At 31.5% G+C, this 16,002-nt stretch overlaps 1 protein-coding gene across 1 annotated transcript in view; it reads left to right on the forward strand.

Annotated features, from left to right (window-relative positions):
- Aldh7A1 (aldehyde dehydrogenase 7 family member A1) overlaps nt 1-16,002 on the forward strand; it is a 631,978-nt gene that overhangs the window by 361,684 nt on the left and 254,292 nt on the right. Inside the window, exon 5 of the mRNA XM_089594934.1 lies at nt 13,621-13,736. Within this exon, the coding sequence (XP_089451060.1) occupies nt 13,621-13,736 (116 nt within the window). The remainder of the gene's footprint in view (nt 1-13,620; nt 13,737-16,002) is intronic.

Raw genomic sequence — 16,002 nt, forward strand, 5'->3', positions numbered from 1 at the left:
ACGCGATAGTTCTAAAGGCTACCTTTGCTGTCTCCAGTAGTGGTGCATGTTCTAAAGTTCACGTTAAGAAGCATTAATTATTTTAAGTTTACGATGGATCTAGAGTCTATAACTGCTGTAGTAAAAGGTTGCATATAACTAAGAGTTTACGTGGGATTACAAAAAATGTTTTGAATTCGCGATGGGTCTAGATGTTACCACTGCCACTTTAAGTAGTGGCATATTTAAGAGTTGAAGTTAAAACCATTAATTGTTTTAATTTGCAATGAACTTAGAATTTTCTCCTGCCTTTTTGAGTCATCATGTGTTTCCTAGACTTTATGCTAGAAAAAAAAAATTCTGAATTCGCAATAGAACTAGACATTATTACTGATATCCTCAGTAGTAGTGTATTGAATAGACTTTATGTGAGAATATAAAAAATTTCAAAAGTTTGTGATGGATTTAGATGCTGCCACTGGCATCTTGAGTAAGCCCGTACATATTTTGAATTTACAGTGAATCTAAAGGTTATCACAACCATCTAAGAGTATCGTGTATGCATATAAATTCTCATGAAGATACAAATTTTTTTTTTATTTCACGATAGTTCTAAAGGCTACCACTCTAGAAAGAAGGTAAAAATACTAGAAATATTTTAAATCAGCAACGGTTCTAGAAGCTACGATTGCCTGTTGTACATTATCATATTAAAATTCTTAAATCTTTTCATTTAACCAATTTTTAACTAAATTACCATAATCAATGAAATAATTTATAGTTTCTGATTTTTCTTTCAAACAAAAAAGTTTTGAACATTTATTATACTCATCAATTAAAGTTAAAAAATACTTTTCTCCCTTATAACTGGTTTTACAATGAGGCGCACTCAATTTTGAGTACAACTTCTAAAATTTCTGTTGCCTTTTTTGTATCATTTTGAAATGGTTTATTCAACATTACACTTTTTATACAAAGAAAACATTGTATTTAAATTCTTTTTTATTTTTCTAGTACTCCATTATTTATTTTTCTATTAATAATTTATTTAAATGTAGCAAGTTTACGTAATTTAATTTTTATATATTTTTTTTATATTTTATATTTTTTTTATTTTCTTTTGAGCTATGTATCGATGTATTCTCTTTTTTGCTTAGAAAACTCTCTATCAAATAAAAACTGTCCTCTTCTGTAGCCTAGGATTGGAAATATACTTTTACAAACTTTTCTGTTACTACTACCTTGTTATCTTTACCTTTACGCGATACATAAAGCATATTTCTTTCTATACCTTTTACAAAATGAGCATTATCCAATTCTTTATTTGACTTGTACGTATGATTATGAAAATACATATTAACTTTTTCTATTTTTATGGCTCTTATTTTCTCACTATTCGGCAAAAATCTTCCAATGACTCTCACTCCTCTTTTTGCTGTTAATACGATCATCCCTTTGATTTGTTGCTGTAGTCTCGGGCTCTACTTCATCATCTTTTGTCACCTTGTACGTATTGGCCTCTGTCTCTGCCTCTTTGTTGTTATTGCTCATTTTTTCTGCCTTGCTGCGTGTAGCTTACTTTTGTGTGTACTGCTTCTAGTTAAATTGACATCTTGGTACATGCTCTAACTATGTATCCCACACGACCACATCCATAGTCATTTCCTTGTGTTTTTGTATGAAATGTGCTAAAATTGTTTTTTATTTTCAATATTTTGTTTAACTTTTATTTTTTTTATTTATTTTCTTATCTTATTTTTTTTCATATTCTAGTGTTCTTTACTCTTCAGGCCCTATATGAATATAGTCTTTGATGCATCTACATTTTGCTGGCAACTCTCTTATCTAATATCTTATTTTTGCTGTTTCTTTAATATTTCCTCCAGCAACTTTTTTTTCGTCTTTATAAGGTGTCTCGTACTCTCTTATGTATTTAAGTTGTCTATTTAATACTGTACTTTTGATTATTACTTTTGCTTTAAGGTCATTTTCATTTCCTGTGACTTCTGTGACTGCCACTTTTCTCGCTCACAGAGCTTGTTGCTTATATTTTTTGAATTCTAGTAGCATCAGTGATATAAATTTCTAATGGCTCGACTCTTCTTCGTCGAATACAGAAATAACAATACTATCGATTTTTGCTCTTTCAGCCATTTTGTCGTCTTTTTCTTTGTTCAAGTCATCTAGAATTTTTTTTATTATAACTACTTTTCTTGTTATCATAACAAAATTTTTTTTGAAAATACTGTGTATCTTTGTCTGTACATAATTTTTCTTGTTCACGTGCCATTTACTCACATTTTAGCTTTTGTATTCAATTTCACTACTGGATTATTGGCTTATTAGTTACATTCTCTACTCGCTCTTTAGATCAAACGTGCTGACTGACCACTCTCTCGATATTATTAGTGTTAGAGAAATACTTTTTCCTATCCTTGGGAGTGTTAGATTGATATCAAAATATTTTATATTCACAATGGACCTAGATGTTTAAATGTCCTGCTAATTAGTCTTGTATGCCCTAAGAATAACATTAAAACCGAAGAAATACTTTAAATTTACGTAGGATCTAGAGGTTTATACTGCCGTCTTGTATGGTCACGTATACCCTAGAGTTAAGGTAATGAAACAAAAAGTGTTTTATATTCACAATGTTTCTAGAGGGTACCAATGCTTTCTTGGTGTACGCCAAAAAATTACGTAAAAATGTTAGGGATATATGCAATCTTTGATTGGCTACCACTCCGTTCTAAGTTCAATGTATGCTCTAAAGTTCAAGCGAAAAAACAAAAATCATCTTAAATTCGTAATAGGTTTAACGTTAACCACTGCATTTTGAGTAGTGATATATGCCTTAATTTTAACGTAAGAATACAAAAAACTTTTAAAATTCTCGATAGGCCTGAGGGCCACCACTGTTCTTTTGAGAATAAATATTTCTTATTGACGATAGCTGTAGATGCTACCACTGCCATGTTGAGCGGTAGTGTAAGATCAACAGTTTTCTAAAATAACTATACACTATTTCTATTGACAATTAATCTAGAGGTGGGTGATCGCAATAGTGTTGCAGTAGCTCTGATATCACAATTTTAAACTAGTAATCCAAAAGACGAAGATAGCCCTCCTTACCAGGCAGAGATAGTAAAAGGAAAGTTTCGGTTGAGACAATATGCATGAGCACGTTGATGCACTACTTAAGAGTCTAAGTCGACGCTTGGCTTGTCTTTTGGGAGCACATCAAAAGAGCAGCTGACAAAAAAGCAGCGGACTAGGGTGGTGGGAGCACTTACACAGGTAGCTGAACGTTGGGGGCCTGCAGAAAGATAATTGATTGCGTTAGTCTCCAACTCGATACTGTTGTACAAAACGGTAGTGTGAAGAAGTGCTGACAAGACGAAACATCTGAAAGTGCCTTACTTTGGTGCAGCAAGTCGAATCCCTAAACATTGCGTATACCTACTACACTACTATTTTCGCCACCGTTATGGTTATTACCGTTGCACGAACAATCACTGTCACAATATTTACGCTAAAATAGCAGAGAAAATTTTTGTGCTCTAGTAATGAAAGCGATAGAGATAGAATAAAAAGAAACGCTGTCAACATGGCAATAGGAGTGGAATTTGACTATTGTAAATAAGTGGGTGCACCAGCTTATACCACTCTTGCAACTGTGGGTAGAGAGAGAGGACACAGATAATTCAATTACTACCACACCCAGCTCCTCTACAGGTACGGTCAGTTTGAAGTCTACCTCTAACGCGAAGTGATGGTAGCGTTCGCAAGGTACACTTACTGCCCAGTTTTAAATAATACCATCAAACACACGTTTTTTTGTGTGTGAAAAATGTCACCATGAAAGTAGTTAACGTACAGGCTTGGCGTAGCAATAACACCTGAAAACATCATTTCTAAAATGTTTTGTATCAAACATGGTTAGAAAGCTGTATGCATGGCTACGTAGGGCAGTGATCTGCCATAAGAAGAAAAAGCTGCAGGGAACGTTGAATACAGAGTAGCATACAGCCCACAAACGAAGGCTAAACATTTATAATGAAATAGCTAAAAGTTTTATAAAAAATGTGAAAGAAAGATTATGGCAATAGGGATATACCATCGCACAAAACAACATTAAGCGTGGCAATCACAAGTTTGTTGCTAAACTTAACCTTCAAGCCGTGTATTAGTAAATCCCAGTTGAGCTCAGTGTCACCACTGATTAAGCCATAAACTGTTAGACATGTATATTAGTGGGGCTTCAATCATCTATGCACACTGCGTGCCAGCCCACTAGAAAGAACAAAAGACTAATGAATTTAATCTTTCATTTCATCTTTCAGTTATGAAATACATTAATCGGGACTTAAAAATAAAAAATATATTTTAAGAAGCTAGTACTGTCACGGTACTTTATCAATTCCAGAAATTTCTTACTTTATTCTCAATTTCAGAGAATATACGAGGTCATAAAATTGAGAAAAAATATAAAGATTATTCTAGTAAGAATTATATCGATAATTAATTCAAGATTTAGGAAAATAATAATCGATTATTGAAAAAAATAAATATTATCTGGAAATTGCACTTTAAACACAAATGTTTAAATATACCTACGGTAAATGAAATACAGATCAAGAATTTCTGGAGCAATTTGGCAAAAAAAGACAGAATTAACTTTATTGATGATTCTATTAGTTCAGAAAAACATTCCTATACAAAACTATAGTATATTATTTTATTTCTCTTGGTAAAAAATTTGGTATGAGTTGGTATCGCCTCAATACTACTTTTTGAAGAAGTAACCACTCACAGGAATTCTTGTTTACATTCAGATTTAGATAATATTACAGCTCTCTTTTCGAATCAAAATCAGGAAAAACAAAATTGAAAGACTTAGATTGAAAAATTAAGGATAAGGCTTTAATGATCTCAAAGAAAAGCACCAAGCTTCTGACCATCATAGCCAATGCTGGCACAAAACGTATGTGGATTAAGCTGACGTCAGCTGACGTGACTTTGTAGGATGTTGTGCAACACCTGAAAACATAAAGCTACGTTGTGGCAGACTTATTTATAAGATTCCCAAGTAAAACGTTAGATATATAGTTCATACGTTAGATATATATAGTTCATATCAGTAAGACGAGAAGTGTCTGCATCAGAGATTACGAAAACAGTTGAACTTTGGAACAGCTTAGAGTTGTACGCATCTCTCGCACGGGACAATCTTTGAACGCTGATGGTGTTGTTTCACGTTAAATGAGTTTATTGAAAATCACGGATTCCTAGAAAGACTAATTTATTACACAAGGTGGTGGTGGAAGTCTGACCACAATTTAGCAATTTAGTGAAACAGTGGAGGAAGTGTTGGACACATAAACGTGGGGTTCTCTTTTAGTGAGAGCACAGAGATATTAGATCGTTTCTTGCCAAAGTGTTTGAAGGAGGATTATCACTTATTAAACAAGGTTCCAAAGCTATTGGCAGCTAAGCTATCTATTCAGGTATAAACATTATTTATAATGTAACCACTAGAAATATAAATTTTTAAAAGATATTGCGCACTCGTGTGATAGAATTTGGTAATAGGCTAAACAGTAAAGCCAGAAAAAAATTGGACAAACTTATAAAAGGTTGGGGATATGAAGTAGGCTTACTCAACGAGCCTTTTTAATTAAAATTGTTTTATAGAACTATGCAATTAAGGCAAGAACATCATAAGGATTAAAAAAAAGGTTGAGAGAAAGTGCCAATAAGACAAAAAGAAGAAAACAACAAAACAGAGATTCTTGAAAGTTAAATAAGAAGTACAATTAGCTCTCTTACCCAGCTACTCGTGTAAGTAATTAAAGTCTAAGCTTCTTTTGTTTAGTACTCCAATGACTTGAGAAACTATTGAGGAAAAGCACTGAATTTAGTACAAACCGATAACATCGCTCAGGGATGATTCACCGATCAAATTAGTTGTACCAAATAGTAGTGATGAATACATTCATCTCGCCCACACTACATTCAGTCTGCGAGTCCATTTGAGCGTGAGTGAGGATGAAGAAGATCTGTATTCTAACGCAGCATCTGTAATCGTTAAGGTGGGACCAATAAGTAATTTCATGCATTCTTCGTTGAATCAAGTCAATTTGTTCTATTATCAGAAATCTGTATCACCTACAAAAACTCATACAATTACAAAGCGTACTTAAAAAGTTTATTAAATCATATTATGGACCATAATTCTGCCGCAAGATCCTCTCACTGCACAATTGCAATGTAAAGCAACGATTTGGCGGCACAGAAGGACAATGTGTCAGATGCTGGGGGCTTGTCAAGCGACGTCTATTACTATTATAAAAGAACTCAATTGATCTTATAAGTCATCTTTACTACGACTTATGCAATTAAAAGAACTTAATAATCAACAGCTTTGCAAAGACAATGTAATAAGTAAGTTCTTGCAATGCAGTTTGATACATACACACCTTAAATTTGATTTCCCTTTGAATCAAAGAGGAAAATCTGAATCTTTTAGTGAGATGCAGTTAAATAAGCTCAACCATTTTACTAGCCCATGCCAAAGCTCTTCTAAAGTGCGCGAAAAAATATCCACTTACAAGTGTCAAAGTAAAAGCTGTGATAATGCACAATCGTGTTTATAGCAAAACTTTGGATGATTTTATTATGAGCTGGTTACTTATGGGAATAATCGTTGGTTTTGTTAAAAATAAAACTTATAATGACCATCCCCCTGTACATTTGCATCACTTTACTAGTTATTTCCCTTGTTTTAATTATTAACAGCGTTTCGATTGCTTTCAAAATACTTTAAGCAAACTTTAAATTAAATAATTCATTTATAAATAATTATAATGCCTCGTTTTAAACACTGGTATTCACTTTTTCAATGAAGAAAATCACATCGATCGCGAACTTTATCTTTATGAGGACTGCCTCTTTGGTTTCAATTCAACATCAGATACATCAGCCAATGAATGTTCTAATTGAAATCTGATGAAACACGGTAGCGTTTGATTAGACGTTTGATTTGCCGACGCTAGAATTTCGTCTTTTAAATGTATGGTGTATGCTGAGTACCAGAATATTCCTGAAGTCAACGCGTCGTTTCAAAATATAGTTAACTTTATTGGATATGTGTCGCCACTGTGTGTTTACATTCACAGTCACTGCTCAAATAGGTCAGTACACCTGCTAAGTTTCTGTTGGTATGTTTAACTAAAAAAGACGTAGGGGTGCCAAACAAAGTAGCTATTGTTGCTTCGAACAACACTTTTTTCGTGCATAAGGTAATATTGCCATTATATTATTGATGAATGTTAATTAAGGAGGCACAGTAAAATGATAATTGCGTATCTAGAAATCATCATAGGCTTGGCTATTTTGTGGAAGAAGTACCTTTGATATTAATTTTTAAAATTTTGAAATGATATTGGAAGAACTGCGAAAAAAATTTACTTCGGGGGCTTCAAAAGCTAGTATGACTAACATAAAATAGCTATTTGGCAAGTAATAAATTTGGAGTATGAGATTTACTACATACCTTAAGAACGTTTATTATCTCAAGTGTAGTGTATGCATCCCGCACTGAAAACGAATAATTAAAAATATTAATGTGCTTGAAATAATCCTTATTTATAGAAATTTTGGCTCTGCAAAAGTAATGAACAGTTTACAGATACTGCAAATCCTGTCAAACATTACAACGAATACCACCGGTGTATTTTAAGCCACTCAAATCCCACTGGTGCGGGCGAAGCCGATAGCACTTGTCATTAACTCTAATGATCATTCAAAGCCAGGCGTACAGTGTGTTTATGTTGATACACGTTCTAATATATTAAATATAGTTAACTATATAGTTAAAATTTCGATAACTATAGCATTCAGCCATATGTACTGTAATACATTTTTTGCTTTCGTTAAAATTATGAGTAACTTTGTTGAAATGTCCTACACATCACAAAAAACATTTCCTTAAACGTACATAGTCAGTTTTGTTTGATGCTTCTGTTTTATACGAGTAATGGATTAGGCTTTTAAGAATTTTTTGATTATTTTCTGTTTGTTTAAAAAAGAATGACTAAAACGCCAGACATATTTTAATAAGGTGGAGCAAAAAAAATTTAAGAAGTTCAGTGTTAGGTGGTAGTATTTCAATTAACACTGTCATAGTAACATTGTCGATGGAACTTTTTGTACGAAAACGTGTCTTATGAACTCTAAACATTTTTCATCCTGTGTTTTTTAAAACTTTACTAGTATAAAAAAAAGTCAGATTAAAATTATATCCTTTTAACATTTTGGACTAGAGTGCATTCAAATCGGCATTTGCAGACATTAAAAAGTTTTCTACCACAGACAGCAGAAACTTGCAAGACATCAAGATTTATGCTCCCAACTAGCCCCTCAATCAGTTATTCACATGTATTAAGTCATTCGTCAGAGTTGATGCCTGCTGTTGTGCAGAAATTCGTAGATTACATTTAAAAAAAAGACAGTAACATATACGAAGCGCAAATTGATCATTATAGAGCTGATATTGTAAGGCCAATAGTAAGAAATGTAAATAAAACAGATTTAGAGTGTGTAGGAAAATTTCATGTCCATAGATACTGCAAAGACTGAATACTAAACGAAAAAACATGTATAGGGTGTTAAATAAAACTTTGCGTTATTTCATTACTATGTTCTTAATGTAGGGTACCGTCATAAAATAGTTACAACAAATTTACTAACGTTGTATACATGCTGTTTATAAATTATCTATAAATAGCATCTAGATTTTTTAAAAGCTTATACTAAAAAATGCTTACTTAGTTCTCAAATTTTGAAAAGCCATAGTTTTTCTTACACAAATAGATTTGAACTAATTTTGTCATGCTTATTAATAATTATTCTGTCACGCAGTATTACTGACAAAGACCCTTTCTAGCTTATGACAAGTGACAGTAGATCTATAATTCAACTATCTAATATTTAGTCAACTGATGCTAATGTAATACAATTTAAAAATGTACGGGGAGCTGCAGGTATGTGTGGGGGGGCTTACAAACAATAAGGGAGACTTTGAATGGGTCAGAATAACTACGAAGTTAGCAGAATTTTTTCTTATTTTGTGAGAGGGATACGGGAGGCTTCAGGGGGTTGTGGGGGCTTTAACAATTATGCAAAGGGCTGTGGGGGAGCCAAGAGGCTCAGGGGGTCTTTGGCTATTATTTTGGCTTATTTTGTTGGGTTAAAATATCATTGACAGTAATCAAATTTTCTCTTAATTTCTCGGGGGTTATGGGGGGTAGTGGAGCTGCAGGGGGTACGGGGGTAGTGTGAAAAGCTCCGTTCTTACAACTTTGTCATATAGGGACATATATACTTGAAAAAAGGCTTTTTTAATTTAATATTATGAAGTTACATGTAAAATTAAAATTTTTAACTTTTAAAATCAATATTCTCAGCTAATAACGTTAAGAAAATTAATAACAGAAGTAATTATTTTACTTTATCTGACAAAACTTACTATAATACATAAAACATGCATAGAAATAAAATATTTTCGCTTTATTTTTATACTTTGCACCTAATTTTCGTAGGGAAATGAAAACAAACACTTTTTTCAAGAATTAAACTAGCAATGTACTGCACACTAACTCTTTTTATATAGAGAAATAAAATATCCACAAAATCCAGAAATAAATATTTATAAGTAGTGACTTTTCTATATGTGATGAAATAATGAATAAATTATTGTCCGTACAATTTTCTTATTTTTTCTGATATTTTCAAAAAAATGTTTATGAGTTCACAATTTTTTGACATTTTTTTTTATAAGTGGTTTATTTATACAAGGTACTATCAATACATTAATTAGTTTTTGTTCTGTTTTACTCCGTCAAAATCTGTTACTTGGGACTAACGTAATTTTTTTACTTAAGGACGTTTATTACAGTAAGCAGCGTGAATGAGATTTTCAGAGGGGTAAGACTGGCGAAAATACGCAATATCGCTGGTAATTACTTTTGTCGAATGAAAATATCTACATATACGCTGTTACGCATACTTGACCCCCTCTTTAATAATTTTATTAAAATTACCACTGGTTGATCCATTTGAAAATGAATTAGTTAATGTCATATTAATGTTTCATACAAACAAGATTGAAAAATTTCTACAGACCATTTCCTTACAAATCCAGTTTTATGTGATTCTTCTATTGGATTACATACTACACTGAGATTTTTCTAACACGTATATACTTTTTATTCTGCAGTGAGTATGAGTGAGATGTTATGATAATATCTATCAGAAATCCGTTGTATTTATTTTAAGTAGGTAATGTACGGCAATGACTAGAAGATAAATATAAAAAAATCTTCTCAGTTTCAATTTGTTTCTATGATCTAACATTAGGATTAAAAATTTTCCATAATATAATATAAGAAAAGATCTTAAAGAATACCTTTCTAATGACAAAAAAGATTTTATACTTTGCTCATGATGAAACTAAGATCGCTTAAGCAATTTTTATTTAATTGCCTGTATCACAACAAAGTATACAAAGCCAAATGTCAACATCATAACGTTGTTCTTAAGAAATATTTCTCCTTAGTTCTATCAATTCCAAGGAAAAAATGTAAGCTTGCCTTAATTCATGTCGTCAACTAAACTTATGACAGCTTTTAACTAGTTGACAAATTTAGGAGACGGATAGTTCAAATTACTCTAGATAATAATTTTATACACATTGATTCTTTGGTAGAGTTGGTATCAAAAAGTTTACGTAATTAGCTTCATTTTACAAATAAGATACTTTTACTAAACAAGTAACTGATAATTTACCTTCATGGATCCACGGAGACAATCTTCTAACAGATAATCTTATGCTTTTAAAATTTGTTTGACCATTGTATTCATACGAACGAACTAAATTTAACTGTGAAACGAAAAAAAGCTCTAATACAAGGTTAGGGGAGGTATACCTTGTAGTTAGAACAACGAAAGTTGAATTATTTTTGCATCAACTTTAATTATCAACTGACTTTGTTTTGAATTCTAAATAGGACTTGCATATTATCACACATTTATCACTTATCTTCAATCACATGTACTTTTTGTGTTTCTTCCCATCATTTTTAGCAACGTACTTTTCTTCCCTTAGTATTTTTAAACTTTTTACACTAAATCATGTGTCTTTAAACCACTTCCTCTTTGGAATTATCCCTTTCAAATGCTTTTCTATCAACCCACGAAGTCATCACAGTAATGCTAAAATAATATTAAAATAACTGTACTGATAAATCATCATTCCATATTCAGGAAAATTTTTCGATGTTCTGTCAACATAGCAAACATCACAATAACAAAAGCTAAATTTGTTTAGTTTTTAAAAAGCATTTTTTTTAGACTTTCATCGTTAATTTAACACTGGGTGAGAAAAAAGTTCGTGAAAAGTTTATAAGCTATTTCTTTTCACAATTATCAAAAAAAGAATTGATTTTAGTTAAAATCAAAACATGTTTTTTTTTTAAACTTAAAGTGCTTACAAGTTTTCTTGCGTATTTAAGAGTATTTTTAACCTTATGTATATACGGCTGGTACTAAATAGGTTTTAATAATTTTAATTACAAAGAAATTTCATCATAAGTGCTTAAATTTAAAAGATGCCTTTTAAGTTGAAAATTATTTTTCGTTGGTCACTAGTATGGCTAACTTAATAAATTTTTAACACTTATTAACTTTAGCTGAACAACATATGATTCTTTACTTATCTAGTCTTAGTTTTATAACTTAGCACAATAAAAAAATATTGATTTGGCTAGAACAGCGAAAGTTTATCGAGCTGCTACTAAGCAATGAGCATTGATTCTGAATTTGGCTCAACCTTCTGTTATTTAATGTAAAATTAAGGTAAATTAACTATTTAATTAGTAATCAATATACATTGACATCTTACTATGGACTTTCTCCCCGAGCATTGAAATAAAAGCTTCTATGAAATGATAACCTAGTTTACTTAAAAAATGATATTTTTTGTAATTTTAAAATGTTTATTTGCAAAAATATTTATTGCAACATCGAGAGTTGCAAAATTTAAAATGGCATAAAAGAGACATAGAGGAAAAAAAAGAAACACCTGTACTATCACAACACAGAATTAAATTTTCACACAACTTGAATTTTAATAAAATAAAAATTTTAGACACAGAACAAAATTATAAGAAGCACCTGTTTTCCGAAATGTTAAATATGCATTATTTTAATAATAATATTAATAGACAACAAGATACAGAAAAATTAAAAAATTGTTACAAGTCTCTTGTTAAGTCAATTGAGAAAGGAGACTAACTTTATGTACATGATTTGAGAGCCCCTTTCAATTATGGTATTAGGAAAACGTGATCTATTTACACGTTTTTCACAAGAAACTGCTTGCGATTCTTATTTGATTGTATTATGTGCTTATACTGTGTCATCTGTGTATGTGCAGGGTATAAAAGCAACGAAACTTGAAATTCTAAATACATTAAGATTTGACATCCCCTTCGTAAGAGTCAGAGATATGTTATATACTTTACTTAATTTGCGTTTATTGTATTTACCAAAATTTGTATTGTAAAGAATTTTCTTATTACTCATAGATTTTTGTACCTGATGAGGGCTGGGACATTGTACGAACGGCCGATACATCGTTTTGTGTTTTAATAAATACAAAATTTGACAGTACCCCCATTGGACGTTATGTTAATTATTAACTAACTTTCATTGGACGTCTTATACTATCAAAAAAAAAAAAGCTTATCACTCAGCCATATTGATCCAGCATAATATATCAATTCAGCTGCCATTTGATGCCGTCTTAAACCTTCTAGAACTATGAATATTTGTCTTGACAGATGGATTATAAGAAAAAAACATGGAAAATATACTGAAATTGCGCTAACTTCTGAAAACCAGTGTCATGATTTTAAAATTAGATTGTCACAGAATTTTATTTTAAAAAAAGTTGTACTTAAACTAAAATAGCTCTGTACTAGTTTTAAATTCAATATTTCAATATTTCGTTCTTTGGCATCACGGTAATGGTACGCAATATAGACCTTGTAAGTAGACAGCTTATATCGATTTATTGTGTGAAATGCTATGCAGTAACGATTATTTTATGTACTGTTTGGCTGTTTATTCATCGTCTTTTTTTTCGCTGTTCTCATATCTGCTGCTGCCTTAGGATAAAATTTTGAAGTATTGTAGAATAGTTGTGTGATGGATCTGCTTATATATGCATAACTAGTTTTATTAGTTCACAATAAAAATATAATAAAATAGCTAATTACATTGTGTATAAAATTAGCGATAAAAACCTATTATTACATCTGAATCAAAAAAAAGATTTTCTGGAAGAAAAAAGGAGTTTGGTAGTTATATGCTGGCTTTCAGTATCTAGTCCTAAAAAACAATTTTTGATAAAAATCATAACATAGTCATTTACACAGTGAAAATAATTAATTATGTTTTTCGAACACACTTTACCTGTAAAAGATGAAATATACTTATTTTATAAATTAAGCAGTTTTACTTACACAAGATAATTTATTTACTGCTGGTCTTTATAACAAATAAGCCGTTTGTTTACAGTTTACCACTCATCTCTTTTACTGGTAGTACCACGTCTGGATTACAAGTTGCTCAAGAAGTGCAACAACGGTTTGGAAAAACTATTCTTGAATTAGGCGGTAATAATGCTATTATCGGTAAGTATGTCAATTTGACGTAAAAATATTTTTTGCAATAAAAAAACTCTTTTTTTGATGGCAATCGGGTTATTCTTAAAAAAATGCGATAGTTTTACGCCCTAATTAAAATTTTGAAAGGTCTTTCTTCAAAGTTACATACTGTCCAAACTAGTTTGAAATTTTTGGGCCCAATTCTATGATCATTTATTATAAACTCATATTAATATCAATGCATTTTTAAAGTATAATGCATAATCACCGTAACGGTACTTTTTTTGCGATCGTGAAGCCCTAAGACGAAATTTTTCAACAAAACTTTGTTTTTCAATTCTGCACTCTATACCCTTTCTTACACTATAACCATCTAATCTTTGATTTTGAATGTCTTGGAGACTAGGAGTGTTACGGTTATGACCGCTTATTTTATCGGAAAAAACGCTCTGACTTAGCGACGAAGATATAAATAGCCAAATGAAAATTTAAGGCTGCAAGAAAACGACAGTGTTCTTGTACACTCCAGTATACAAAGCGGCTTATTCCAAGTGTCTGATAATTAATTACTTGGCCCAATTAAATAGCTAATGGTGCAGAATTCAAAATTATCAATAGTAGGCTTTACAAATAAGATGTCCCTTACTTGAATACAAAATTTTTTTTGTTCTAAACTATGAGATAAGGTGCTCAATATCTTATACTTTTGGATTGTACATAATGACATTTCAGCCTGTTTTTACAACCTTACTACAACGCGAAAAAATTTTTGAACTCTATCTTAAAATTGCGTTTAGGTAAATGGATTAATACTGTTTGAAAAAAGTTCCAACTCAATTTGAAACATAGGTTTCATGGAATATCGCTTTTTTAGTGAAATAACCTATTTATTATTATAAAATATTCAACACTTTCATAGCTTTGAATGTGATTGACTCTATATAAGTAGTTACTAATATAAAGATAGTTTTGACAGTTATTAAGTATCTTAGGTAATCTGCCAATGCGAAAATGATGCTCCTTTTCATGTGAGTACAGTAGTCAAAGCAATATATAAAATTCACCTAAGAAAGTATAAGAAGGTAGGTAAAATTACAGAAATACTCAGTTACAAACTTTTTAAAATTTCTTTAAGTCTGAAGATACTGGTCATGACTAAGAAATTTTTAAAAATACCTGCAATCGGACAAATCTGTCAAATTTCAGTCTGAAAATAATCAAGTTACGTTTCTAGATTTTCTCATAATACTGTTTGCACTACATTTAAAGTATATTGCTATGGATTGCTCATATAAAAACAAGGCTACACTGATTATTGCCAACCTTGAGGTCATCTTGTTTGTTTAACAAGTTTTTACCTTAGGTTATTAGAGTTTTTTGTAAATAAGAGATTTGATTCATTGTTGTAAGAAAAAGAAGAATGCACTAGAAAAAAACTTAACATTCTGTTAACAAGATGTCACATTAAACTTAAGAAAAAAAATTTTTGATTTTTTTGTATACGAACAGATGTGAAATCAAACGATTTATATAAAAAGTAAGTTCGATGGCAAGCTACCTAATCTTTGTAATAAAAGTATCTTTAACACTCAAAGACTGTATTACGTAGTAAACAACTCCCTTTTTTAGAAAATATTTTTTTTATGGCTCACCTTAAGTTTTGTCAACAAACTATGGAGTAGATTATATGTTAAGCCAGTAATGTATTATGAGAAATGAAAAACTCAATAGAATAATTAGTGAAACTTGCTTTATTGGTTCACAAATATTATAATAATAGTTCCAACAATTAGACGGAAGCTTAACAATGTAACTTGCTTTAGTAAATACCCGCTACTTGCTTGTTGATCGGCAGTTTCTCCAAGAAAAGAGAGCGAACCGCAGGACGTAGTTCTACTTGAACCCTAAATCTGATCGATGATCAGGGGTAGGACCGGGGATGAATCAAGGACAAAAGGAAGATTTAATTAACATATTCTTGGAAAAAAGTTGCAGCTGCAGGCGTAGACCAGATGTTAAATTTGGCGGGGGTTGAGTGAAGGAGCGAAAATGGCTGGTGAGCACGCGATCAATTGAGCGTGCATTGATATCGGTTTGTAGGTGTGGCCACTAGGCAACAAACACCGTATGATATTTGTTACCAACTGTGGGTAGATGTCACTAGACGTGACATGTTCCCCCTCAGTTTTTACTTGCCGGGAAAGTTCGTGCCTGGTAAGATCGGCTCGTATTTCATAGATGTGTTTTACATAATTTGAATATAGCTAGGGTTACATTTGGATGGAATATTGTC

This window comes from Copidosoma floridanum, unplaced genomic scaffold, assembly GCF_036245765.1.
Source record: "Copidosoma floridanum isolate Cflo_tuat_1 unplaced genomic scaffold, Cflo_Japanese_pri ptg000021l, whole genome shotgun sequence".
NCBI classification, from domain to species: domain Eukaryota; kingdom Metazoa; phylum Arthropoda; class Insecta; order Hymenoptera; family Encyrtidae; genus Copidosoma; species Copidosoma floridanum.